Source organism: Eschrichtius robustus, chromosome 17 (genome assembly GCF_028021215.1).
Source record: "Eschrichtius robustus isolate mEscRob2 chromosome 17, mEscRob2.pri, whole genome shotgun sequence".
NCBI classification, from domain to species: domain Eukaryota; kingdom Metazoa; phylum Chordata; class Mammalia; order Artiodactyla; family Eschrichtiidae; genus Eschrichtius; species Eschrichtius robustus.
The window spans coordinates 33,932,845-33,945,787 of record NC_090840.1 but is presented as its reverse complement, the minus strand read 5'-3'; the positions used below and the strand labels follow the sequence as shown (position 1 = coordinate 33,945,787).

Below are 12,943 nucleotides of genomic sequence, written 5' to 3'. Positions count from 1 at the left end.
AATAATCTAACATATTCTTGCTTCCATAAATATAGTTGGACAAGATTTCCCTAAAAATCCCACCAGGATTAATCTCTAAAATCCTAGTCTCTGATATGTAAATGCATATTTGTCACTGAATAGAAGAACTATACATAACAAGCCAAGCATTCTTATTTCAGACAATTGTAAGTTTGCCCCACAAAGTAGTTCTAAGCTGTGTTTCCAATTAGAAGAAATGTGCTTTTGCATCTAAAATACCAAAATATCAATCAATAGTTAGTTAACTGTGGCTCTATGAGGTTAACAGTCTCACTAGGCAAGATTTAGTCAATTAATCAACAACACACCTATTGCTTGAATCCACACCAGTCTATTGGTTCAAGTTGATTTGATGACAAGGAAAGGCAGCACCAGACGATGCATAAATCTGTTTTATTGTACATTTGTATTTCCAACGAGTCTACTGTCAAAGAGTATGACCTTAACCCATTTTCTAAACTGTTTTCATGTGTTGCAGACTATAATTATTCTAGTAAACTGCTGTTTTTATGTCATAGTCTATGTACTATCTGATTAAATTATATATATCAGGTATCCTGGTGTTTAGTTTGCATTCTTCCTGGATCTTCTTTTTATGTAGAACTGTTCATTTCCACCAAGGGTAACTGCTGCCTCTGAAATTTTTTTTTTTTCTAGCTACAACTCTATTTTTACTACATAATTGAATTTTAATTTAAAGTTCATAGCACCCTGATTGTTGAATATTATATCATCAACAATTTTGTGTATTCTGTGAATTCTATGTTTCATGTTGAGATCAGCATTCAAAATAGTTCTATTTCTATCTGCAAATAGTTTCAAATGAGTTAAAAAGAACATCTCAAGAGAAATGCTAATGCAATCATTTATCTTATGTAGCAAGGGTGACTCTAAAACATTCTTTTGACCCACATCCAAGTCACAGTTTCATATATTTGTAGCTAGAATATACTACACTGGTTATAGTTGACATGTTATGGTTGGTGATTTCTCATTTTTTGATGTGAAGCAGGGAACTATGAGAGATGTGTCTCTTTGAAATTTATAAAGTTACTGCCAAAGAGTTAATGGTTCTGGGTCACTCTGAATGTCCCCATTCTATAAATTCTGCACTGATTTTCTCAATTCATATAAATAACAAAAAAGTGAGGTATCTCTTTCCCCCAAGAATGAACAGAAAAGATTGCCAAAAAATAAAATTTCTCATATGATGGCAGTAGTAGACTGGCTTTGCTTCTAGTGTGTAAATGGAAGCACTGAGCTTAGGCTGAATTTAAGTACTAAGAATAAATAAAAAGGAAAATAACTCTAATAATATTGTATATTTGTTTTCTTCCTCAAAAAGTCAGTGAATACGTAGCCCATGATCAATTCAGGGGAAATGTAGGTTACTGAAATTATTACAGCCTAGGAAATCTAAATAAATGTAAACCTGCCTGACTCAGTGCATTATTGGATGCCTCATTGAATTAATATGTGTCTCTGACATTAAGATTTACAAAGAAATCTCAAAAAATCCAAATATTTGTAGCTCTTTGCCCAACAGACATAATCAAATATTTCTGTATGAAAGATATTCTCCAGAGGAATAAGAAGAATATATAGAATTTTCCTACATTTCATCTGTAGGAAAACAACTATCCATTACAAAGTATACACTATAACTAGACCAGGTTTGGTACTCTTACAATAATAGCATGGAAAAAGAAAGAAAAGCAACAAGAAAAAGTCTGATAGGAGTATATCTGAGGGAACGTCCTAGAGTGCTCATAGTAATAATGGCTACGAATCCAGCACCTGGCCTATCATGGTGGACTTTAACTCCCGAGCACTACCAGGAAAAGAAATTCTTATAACTCAGCTAAATCAGTCACAGTTACATATAAGTGACAGGCCAGTCCCTGGAGCAGAGAACAGAATGAAGAATGGAAGATGAATCTGAAAGGGCAAATGTAAGATAGCTCATATAATGCCTACCTCATATCACAAAATTCATTCCAAGTATATTATTAAACATAAATGGGAAGTATATGCAGACAACAACAAGAGAATATCTCTAATATCTCATGCATGGAAAAATTCCTTAACCAATTATGAAAAAACAGATTGAAAAATTGGACTCTATTAAAATTAAGAACTCTGTTCCCAAAAATATACTATTAAGAGAGTAAATTTGTTTGTAGTTTGAAAAAACAAACATCAGAGTGTGAGAAGATATTTATGTTGGCTCAGAACCTTGAGAGTTCCCCAGGTGAAATCTGAAACTGGCCCCGGTACATGGAGGACAAGGAGAGACCTAAGAAAGAGTCAGACCACTCCAGATTGGTAGGTGGCAGGTTTAATAAGCAAGGAAACCTATGTACAAGGTTCGGCTTGGGTGTAAAATGAGTAGATCTCTACACCTGCCCACCAGAATCTTAAAGTTTCTAGAGCCTTTAAACTGGGTTCAGTCATGAGTTCAATCCAGATGGTCTCAACAGCACCTTACTCACTCAAGGCTGCTTCCTTGAAATAGCTCTGGCTGTGGGAACAGTGGCTCAAATCTACATTCCAGAACGAGGGAGTGAGGAGCCTGGATTCAGCTCTTGGGTCAACCTGCAGTCACGTCCTCTCGAGACCTCCTCCAACAATTTATAACACTGACAGAGGTACATATCCAAAATATATAAACATTATTCCTAAAAATAATGTTTATATATAACACAACAGAAAATATATAAGAAAGTTGAATGGGCATTTCACAAATAAAAGGATATCTAAATATCCAAAATAAAAACTAATCAACTTTATTAGTAATCAAGAGAAATACAAATTAAAATAAATGAAATACTACCATGCACTCATCAGAGAGACTAAAGTTAAAGAGATTTTTGAATGCTAAGTATTGATGAGGATGTGGCACAATGGAAATTTTTACACACTGCTTGATAGGAGGTTAAGTTGTGAAGACTTCGAAAAGCCATTTGGCGGTATCTACTAAATTTGAACATATGCACACTTCAAAATCCCGCAATTTCACTTCTATGTTTTATCTTCACCAAAAAAAGAATGCTCACAGCAGCATTGTATTTGACATAGCCCAAACTAGAAACAACCCAATGTCCACCAATAGCAGAACAAAATAAATTGTGGTATACTCATACAGTGGAATGTTATGTAACAATGAGAATGCATAAGCAATTGCTACACAGATAAAAGCCAGCAATAGAAGAATACATGTTGTGTAATTCTACTTAAATAAACTTCAAAAGCAGCTTAGCTTAGAGGTTACAAGTCAAGATAGTGGTTAGTTTTAGGGAGAGAAAGGGAGTCATGATTGGGGACATAAGCGAGGCTTCTGGATTCCTGGTGATATTTTGTTTCTTACCTGGTTAGCGGTTATACACGCGTATTCACTTTGTGAAAATTCATGATTTGAGTACTTTTAGAAATCATAGGTCACTTAAAAGTTTTTTAAAATTAATGGTGTGCAAATAGGGATATAGGGAAGCCTCTCTGAAGAACCCAGCCATATAAAGATAAGGAAAAGTACATTCATAGGACAAATAAGCAGCCAGTGCAAAGGCCCTAGGTTGAACAATCCTAAGGAACAGAAAGAAAGCTGCTGTTACAGAGCCTGTGTGAGGAGAGAGTGTGTATAAGGTAGAGCAGGCAAGATCACCTATGCTAGTGTTAAGGGGCCGAGATTTTATACTAAGCGCCATTTTTCTGTCTCCAAACCCAAGGATTATTTTACTGTACAGTTGAGAAATGTACAGTTAGAAGAAAATTAAAGGGATTGAGGTTGAGAATGAATTTATGAAAGTCTAATAAATATTTTTATGTTCAACTACAACAAAATAAAATTGATCAAGAACACCTCCCCCCAAAAAATTAATGGGCCTTTTTCCTTTGAAGAAAGATTTTGCAATACAACTATATCTCATAAAGACCCTATTATTGTCTCTTGGTTTAAATTATGATCCCAAGAAACTGGTCCAGTTGAGCAGAAGACATGAGCTTGACTAATTATATGACACTGGCCAAGTCACAACTTCCTTGAGCCTCAGTTCCCTTAACTATAAAATGAAGGGGTTGAGAGTACTATCTTCTAAGACTTTTCCAGCTCTAAAATTCTATTATTCAAAGTCACTTAAATTCTCACTGCTTTAGTTTTTCACAAGAACAAAGTAACAATAGCTGTTACTCCTTACCTGAAACATTTCTTGGAGATGTCTTCATACATTAATTCTAAGATGAGTGATATTGTTACCAATAATCTTCACTTTAATTTTCTGAGTATTAACTCTTCTGTTAACGCATTAGAAGCAGGACTCTTATAGAAGTTACTAAGTAGTTTGACAAAGTAATAATTCTTACGGTAAAACATTGATATGGTTACAGCCCAAAGGTGTTGTGTCATAAAATATAGTGACTATCCATCAATAATATTTGTTTCTCTTTCAGACTTCCTAAGAAATTTTTCTTAGGAAGAAATTTCAATCAAACGATATTACCATGATCTCTTTTCTGGTCCTCCCTGCCATGCTTGCAAGCTTTGCTTCTTCATTCATCATTTATAATAACATACAATAAAGAAGCAAACTCTAAGAGATGATTAATGGAAGAAAAATTTGTATACAAACTCAGACAAGTCAAAATTTTTATGACACCCCATTAAGAGGCAAAAAGACAAACAGGACATTCATTAAGTATAGAAAAGTATTATCACTAATGATTAAATAAATACATGTCTGAAGGAGCTATCAATTTTTACTTATGAAATTGGCAAATAGTTTGAAAGTGAAACTACCCCATGTTGGTAGGTATTTGTTGAAATTGGCACTAGCACACATAGCTCAGGGTTTTTTAAACCCATACAAATCTCAGGAATAGCAATTTGGAAATGTGTATCAAGGGTCTTTAAAAGCTTCATAACTTTGATTAATAATATTACTTCCAGGAATCTATCAGGAGAAAATAATTCCAAACTCTAAAAATGTTTTATGCATAAAGATATTCATCGCAGTTTTACATATCATACTGAAAAAAATTTTTAAACTAATTCTAAGAATAAAAAATCAAAGTATGATACATATAAACAATGAAATATAAAAAATCTTTGATTTATGAGAAATAGGATCTGACTTATCATATAATCTCAACTGTTAAAAAGAAGTAGGGAAGTTGAGAAAACATTGAGGAAAAAGCAATATTAATAAAGTTATAAAAATGTAAACACTGAATATAAATTTAACCAAAAATAGGGATATGGTTATATTGGTAGAATTAGTGGATGGGGAAGAATGTATATTCCAGAAAACAAACAAACAAAAAAAAAACAAACCAAAATAATGGTTAAAAGAGCTGAAGATAGTTACATGGGAAGATAGCTTTGGAGCAAAGATTGCAGTAGTACTCTTCCCTATATAAATTATATAAACAAATTACTTTCATAAAAAATAAAAATTAAATGAAAAAAGGCAAAAGGTTGAAAATAAATATACCAAAGTATTAATAGAAGTTTTCTTTAGGAAGTTAGTTTTTAAATTTTTTATTCTTTTGTATTCTCACGTTTTCTACGATAATCATGTCTTAAAAATCAAAGAGTAGAAAAACAGGAGGGCCTTGTCTTTCATTTGTGTGCTTTACATTTACATGGTGTTTTTAATTGTTTCATCTCACTTAATCCTCATAACAACCCTGTGAAGCAGATATTATAATCCTGAATTTTATCATGAAGAAAATAAGAAGTGATGAAACTTACAAAAGGTAATTTATATAACTACTGGCACTTTTTTTTCCTACACCACAAGAAGTATTGATAATTTAAAAATAAAGAAGAAATATGCAGATAGAAGAGAGGAAAACTATGGTTAGTGTTAATGGTAAAATGGAGACTGGGTATGGTACCCCAGTGAAAGGCAAAATTATTGGAAATGTCAAGGCCACTCATTCTAAACCATTTATGTACACAATTTAATGTAACTTATGCACGAAATTAACTGTCAATGTAATAAGGATTTGCCCATCAGGCTTACAGCATATAAATTCAAACAGGAAAACGAGATTCCTTTGCAGATCTATTCAGAGGAGGTAAAATAGAAGCTGGTCCCCTCTCTTGGTAATTCAGACAATGGGGAAAGTCAGTCTAGTGAGCATGTAATGAGTGATTCCTATGAAAGCAAAATACTCTTTTTTAATATAAACTCAAAATTATAACTATATACACTTGAGACTGTGGCTTTCTTATTATTTGATTCTTAGGATGACAAATTAGTCAAACCAAATATGGAATTAAATGAAATTATACATAAAAATATTTTATGAGCTTTGTTCATCTTCTCTACACGAGAATATATACTTTTTTTTTTTAGCATTTCCTATTCCAGTACACTGTATTTTTTTATAACAACAATTTATTAAAAAAAGTATTTTTTTCTACTCTTTTTCAAAGTCTTTTCCCATTTAGGTTATTACAGAATATTGAGCAGAGCTCCCTGTGCTATACAGAAGGTCCCTTCTGGCTATCCATCCTAAATATCACAATGTGTACATGTCAATCTGAAACTCCCAGTCTATCCCTCCCCACCCCCCCCACCCCCAGTAACCATAAATTCATAGAGAATATATACTTTAAAAGCTGAGATGGAATGCTATCTCCTAGGTGTCACTTTCTCTAAACTCTGGAGACAGATTGAATTACTTCCCCCTCCACACTTTAACACTGCTGGAATATTTATCACAATGAATCATAAATAATTATTTACAGGTCTATCTATCCTGCTAGATAATGAGTTTTAAGAGGGCAAAGGCTGTAGATTATTCATGTTTTATTCTCAGTACCAAATAAAATGTCTGGCTACAAAATAGGTCCTGGCAAGAACTTATTTGAATTAATACTGAGCTATCTAAAGAAGACAATTCATAAGGCCAATGAAAAGGAAATACACTGAAAAGACAGTCCATTAGATTTACCGTAAATCCTCTACTTTCTTTTAGGCACCATCACCAAAGACATGGTTTTAATATATAATTCAAATACTACTTTCACCATTAAGTTTCTCCTGATTTTTCCAGGTTACAAATATCTGTTCCTTTCTCTGCACTTCCAGTCTCGTTTCACCTCTATCAAAAGCCTTCACTCACTTTCCTCTTTTTATTTTTAAAAAATTCTTTACAGGGACAATAGCCCATCTTATTTATATTTTAATATACAAGATCTACCTACCATTGGCCTAGCACATAATACAAGCTCAATGTTTGCTAAGTAACAATTTATTAGACTTGAAAATATTCAAAAGATTATAGACAGTTTGTATAATTTCCATTATAACCAAGATGAAGGCCAGAGTAGTCTTAGGAGCCTTTCGTCTTCCTGATGAGTCCTTCTATTGTGTCCCACTGCTCCCTGGTGACCTACCACAAAAAGAAAAAGTCAATTTAATGAGGTTCTTGTGTGTTTTTAAAGCTTAGTATCCTCACTGCCAACATTATATTATACTCACAAAATGGCATTACCTTCCTCAGACTGTTGAATTCCCCTGAAATAAGTACTTCCTCTCCACCATCAAATCTAATTACCTGAAAAATAATAATAAAAGCTGTGAAACTAACTTCTTTTAAAAAGTTTCTGAACCATTAGCCATTTCTCCCTCCTAACTGGACAGACTATCTCCTTGGCACTTTCAATCAAAGCCTAAATTTTAAGGACAAAACTGATGATTAAACCTAAATTGATTTACTCTCTTTAAAATCCTCTCTCCATCATTTCTACAATTTCAAATTCTACCCAATCTTAAAGTTCATCTTAGAGGCATGTCTACCAGAGTGATTTGCATTTAATAAAATTAATTTATCAATTAATCAATAGTGGAATCAATTCCAGAAGCTAAACAGAATATATTAATATTTCTATATTATAAATAATATACTAAATACAGCTAATTAAATACTTTAAATCATATTTACATTCAACATCGTCAGGATTGGTTCTACAATCCACCTGCCCACCCCAAATCCACCTCCCAAAAAAGTTGAGAGACAACAATGCTTACAGCTCCATTAATCCAAGAAGCATAATCACTACAAAGGAAAGCAGCAAGATTTGCAAGTTCTTCCACAGTTCCTAGCCGACCACAGGGAATTCTGTCAATAATTTCTTTCTCAAAAGCTCCAGTTGGGTCAAGACGGCTAAAGGCACCCTTAGGAATTAAGAAAATAATTAGGTTGCTTTTTCTTTTTTAATACAACCTATTTCCTATTTAAGAAACAAATTTGCAGTAAATGGAATGTTACTATGGCAGCCTGTTCATACCTTAGTACTTGTAAGCAACAGAGAGTTTTGCCAAATTCTTCCATACTCATTTTACCCAATATTGACCTTTAAAAAACCACTAGAAAGGACAGAAGGAAAAAGGAAAACCAGATTGGAGGGACTCCATGATTCTCCTCCAAGGTATTTTTAAATGGGCTTAGGAGATCAGCATGCTTCATTTCCAGAATGTTTCTGCAGTGATTCAGCCGTGTGGAGGACAGGCTATTGGTGCTCTAGCCAGGCGTCAGGGCTGTGCCACTGAGGTGGGAGACCCACGTTGAGGACACTGGTCCACAAGAGGCCTCCCAGCTACACGTAATATCAAATGGGGAAAATCTCCCACAGATCTCCATCTCAAAACCAAGACCCAGCTCCACTCAATGACCAGCAAGCTACAGTGCTGGACACCCTATGCCAAACAACTAGCAAGACAGGAACACAGCCCCATCCATTAGCACAGAGGCTGCCTAAAATCATAATAAGGCCACAGACACCCCAAAACACACCACCAGACATGGACCTGCCCACCAGAAAGACAAGATCCAACCTCATCCACCAAAACACAGGCACTAGTCCACTCCACCAGGAAGCCTGCAAAACCCACTGAACCAACCTTAGCCACTGGGGACAGACACCAAAAACAATGGAAACTATGAACCTGCAGCCTGTGAAAAGGAGACCCCAAACATAGGAAGTTAAGCAAAATAAGAAGACATAGAAACACACAGCAGATGAAGGAGCAAGGCAAAAACCCACCAGACTTAACAAATGAAGAGGAAATAGGCAGTCTACCCGAAAAAGAATTCAGAACAATGATAGTAAAGATGATCCAAAATCTTGGAAATAGAATGGAGAAAATACAAGAAACGTTTAACAAGGACCTAGAAGAACTAAAGAGCAAACAAACAGAGATGAACAACACAATAAATGAAATTAAAAATTCTCTAGAAAGGATCAATAGCAGAATAACTGAGGCAGAAGAATGGATAAGTGACCTGGAAGATAAAATAGTGTAAATAACTACTGCAGAGCAGAATAAAGAAAAAAGAATGAAAAGAATAGAGGACAGGCTCAGAGACCTCTGGGAAAACATTAAATGCACCAACATTCGAATTATACAGGTCCCAGAAGATGAAGAGAAAAAGAAAGGGACTGAGAAAATATTTGAAGAGATTATAGTTGAAAAGTTCCCTAATATGGGAAAGGAAATAGTTAATCAAGTCCAGGAAGCACATAGAGTCCCATACAGGATAAATCCAAGGAGAAACACACCAAGACACATATTAATCAAACTATCAAAAATTAAATACAAAGAACAAATATTAAAAGAAGCAAGGGAAAAGCAACAAGTAACACATAAGGGAATCCCCATAAGGTTAACACCTGAGCTTTCAGCAGAAACTCTGTAAGCCTGAAGGGAGCAGCAGGACATATTTAAAGTGATGAAAGAGGAAAACCTACAACCAAGATTACTCTACCCAGCAAGGATCTCATTCAGATTTGACAGAGAAATTAAAAGCTTTAGAGACAAGCAAAAGCTAAGAGAGTTCAGCACCACCAAACCAGCTTTAAAACAAATGCTAAAGGAACTTCTCTAGGCAGGAAACACAAGAGAAGGAAAAGACCTACAATAATAAACCCAAAACAATTAAGAAAATGGTAATAGGAACATACATATCGATAATTACCTTAAATGTAAATGGATTAAATGCTCCAACCAAAAGACACAGACTGGCTGAATGGATACAAAAACAAGACCTGTATATATGCTGTCTACAAGAGACCCACTTCAGACCTAGGGACACATACAGACTGAAAATGAGGGGATGGAAAAAGATATTCCATGCGAATGGAAATCAAAAGAAAGCTGGAGTAGCAATTCTCATATCAGACAAAATAGACTTTAAAACAAAGACTATTACAAGAGACAAATAAGGACACTACATAATGATCAAGGGGTCAATCCAAGAGGAAGGTATAACGATTGTAAATATTTATGCACCCAACATAGGACCACCTCAATACATAAGGCAAATACTAACAGCCACAAAAGGGGAAATCGACAGTAACACAATCATAGTAGGGGACTTTAACACCCCACTTTCACCAATGGACAGATCATCCAAAAGGAAAATAAATAAGGAAACACAAGCTTTTAATGATACATTAAACAAGATGGACTTAGCTGATATTTATAGGACATTCCATCCAAAAACAACAGAATACACATTCTTCTCAAGTGCTCATGGAACATTCTCCAGGATAGATCATATCTTGGGTCACAAATCAAGCCTTGGTAAATTTAAGATAATTGAAATCTTATCAAGTATCTTTTCCAACCACAACGCTATGAGACTAGATATCAGTTACATGAAAAAATCTGTAAGAAATACAAACAAATGGAGGTTAAACAACACAATACTTAATAACCAAGAGATCACTGAAGAAATCAAAGAGGAAATCAAAAAATACCTAGAAACAAATGACAATGAAAACACAATGACCCAAAACCTATGGGATGCAGCAAAAGCAGTTCTAAGAGGGAAGTTTATAGCCATACAAGCCTACCTTAAGAAACAAGAAACATCTCAAATAAACAACCTAACCTTACACCTAAAGCAATTAGAGAAAGAAGAACAAAAAAACCCCAAAGTTAGCAGAAGGAAAGAAATCATAAAGATCAGATCAGAAATAAATGAAAAAGAAATGAAGGAAATGATAGCAAAGATCAATAAAACTAAAAGCTGGTTCTTTGAGAAGATAAACAAAATTGATAAACCATTAGCTAGACTTATGCAGAAAAAAAGGGAGAAGACTCAAATCAATAGAATTAGAAATGAAAAAGGAGAAGTAACCACTGACACGGCAGAAATACAAAGGATCATGAGAGATTACTGCAAGCAACTCTATGCCAATAAAATGGACAACCTGGAAGAAACGGACACATTCTTAGAAATGCACAACCTTCCGAAACTGAACCACGAAAAATAGAAAATATAAACAGACCAATCACAAGCACTGAAATTGAAACTGTGAATAAAAATCTTCCAACAAACAAAAGCCCAGGACCATATGGCTTCACAGGCGAATTCTAGCAAACATTTAGAGAAGAAGTAACACCTATCCTTCTCAAGCTCTTTCAAAATTTAGCAGAGGGAGGAACACTCCCAAACTCATTATACGAGACCACCATCACTCTGATTCCAAAACCAGACAAAGATGTCACAAAGAAAGAAAACTACAGGCCAATATCACTGATGAACATAGATGCAAAAATCCTCAACAAAATACTAGCAAACAGAATCCAACAGCATATTAAAAGGATGATACATTATGATCAAGTGGGGTTTATCCCAGGAATGCAAGGATTCTTCAATATATGCAAATCAATCAATGTGATACACCATATTAAAAAATTGAAGGAGAAAAACGATATGATCATCTCAATAGATGCAGAGAAAGCTTTTGACAAAATTCAACACCCATTTATGATAAAAACTCTCAAGAAAGTGGGCATAGAGGGGACTTTGTTCAACATAATATAGGCCATATATGACAAACCCACAGCCAACATCGTCCTCAATGGTGAAAAACTAAAACCATTTCCACTAAGGTCAGGAACAAGACAAGGTTGCCCACTCTCACCACTATTATTCAACATAGTTTTGGAAGTTTTACCCACAGCAATCAGAGAAGAAAAAGAAATAGAAGGAATCCAAATTGGAAAAGAAGTAAAGCTGTCACTGTTTGCAGATGACATGATACTATACATAGAGAATCCTAAAGATGCTACCAGAAAACTACTAGAGCTAATCAATTAATTTGGTAAAGTAGCAGGATACAAAATTAATGCACAGAAATCTCTTGCATGTCTATACACTAATGATGAAAAATCTGAAAGTGAAATTAAGAAAACACTCCCATTTACCATTGCAAAAAAAAAGAATTAAATATCTAGGAGTAAACCTACCTAAGGAGACAAAAGACCTGTATGTAGAAAATTATAAGACACTGATGAAAGAAATTAAAGATGATTCACACAGATGGAGAGATATACCATGTTCTTGGATTGGAAGAATCTACATTGTGAAAATGACTCTACTACCCAAAGCAATCTACAGATTCAATGCAATCCCTATGAAACTACCACTGGCATTTTTCACAGAAGTAGAACAAAAAATTTCACAATTTGTATGAAACACAAAAGACCCTGAATAGCCAAAGCAATCTTGAGAAAGAAAAACAGAGCTGGAGGAATCAGGCTCCCTGACTTCAGACTATACTACAAAGCTACAGTAATCAAGACAGCATGGTACTGGCACAATAACAGAAATATAGATCAGTGGAACAGGATAGAAAGCCCAGAGATAAACCCACACACATATGGTCACCTTATCTTTGATAAAGGAGGCAAGAATATACAGTGGAGAAAAGACAGCCTCTTCAATAAGTGGTGCTGGGAAAACTGGACAGCTACATGTAAAAGAATGACATTAGAACACTCTCTAACACCATACACAAAAACAAACTCAAAATGGATTAAAGACCTAAATGTAAGGCCAGACACCATCAAACTCTTAGAGGAAAACAGGCAGAACACTCTATGACATAAATCACAGCAAGATC

General features: G+C 34.6%; 1 protein-coding gene across 2 annotated transcripts in view; it reads right to left on the bottom strand.

The window, feature by feature from the left end:
* Positions 1-7,260: 7,260 nt before the first annotated feature.
* DECR1 (2,4-dienoyl-CoA reductase 1) overlaps positions 7,261-12,943 on the bottom strand; it is a 79,501-nt gene continuing 73,818 nt past the window's right edge. For both annotated transcript variants that reach the window (XM_068526005.1, XM_068526006.1), the window contains exons 8-10: positions 8,058-8,204; positions 7,522-7,584; positions 7,261-7,419 (exon numbers count right to left, since the gene is read on the bottom strand). In XM_068526005.1, coding sequence (XP_068382106.1) covers positions 7,360-7,419; positions 7,522-7,584; positions 8,058-8,204 — 270 coding nt within the window. In that variant the 3' untranslated portion in view covers positions 7,261-7,359. The remainder of the gene's footprint in view (positions 7,420-7,521; positions 7,585-8,057; positions 8,205-12,943) is intronic.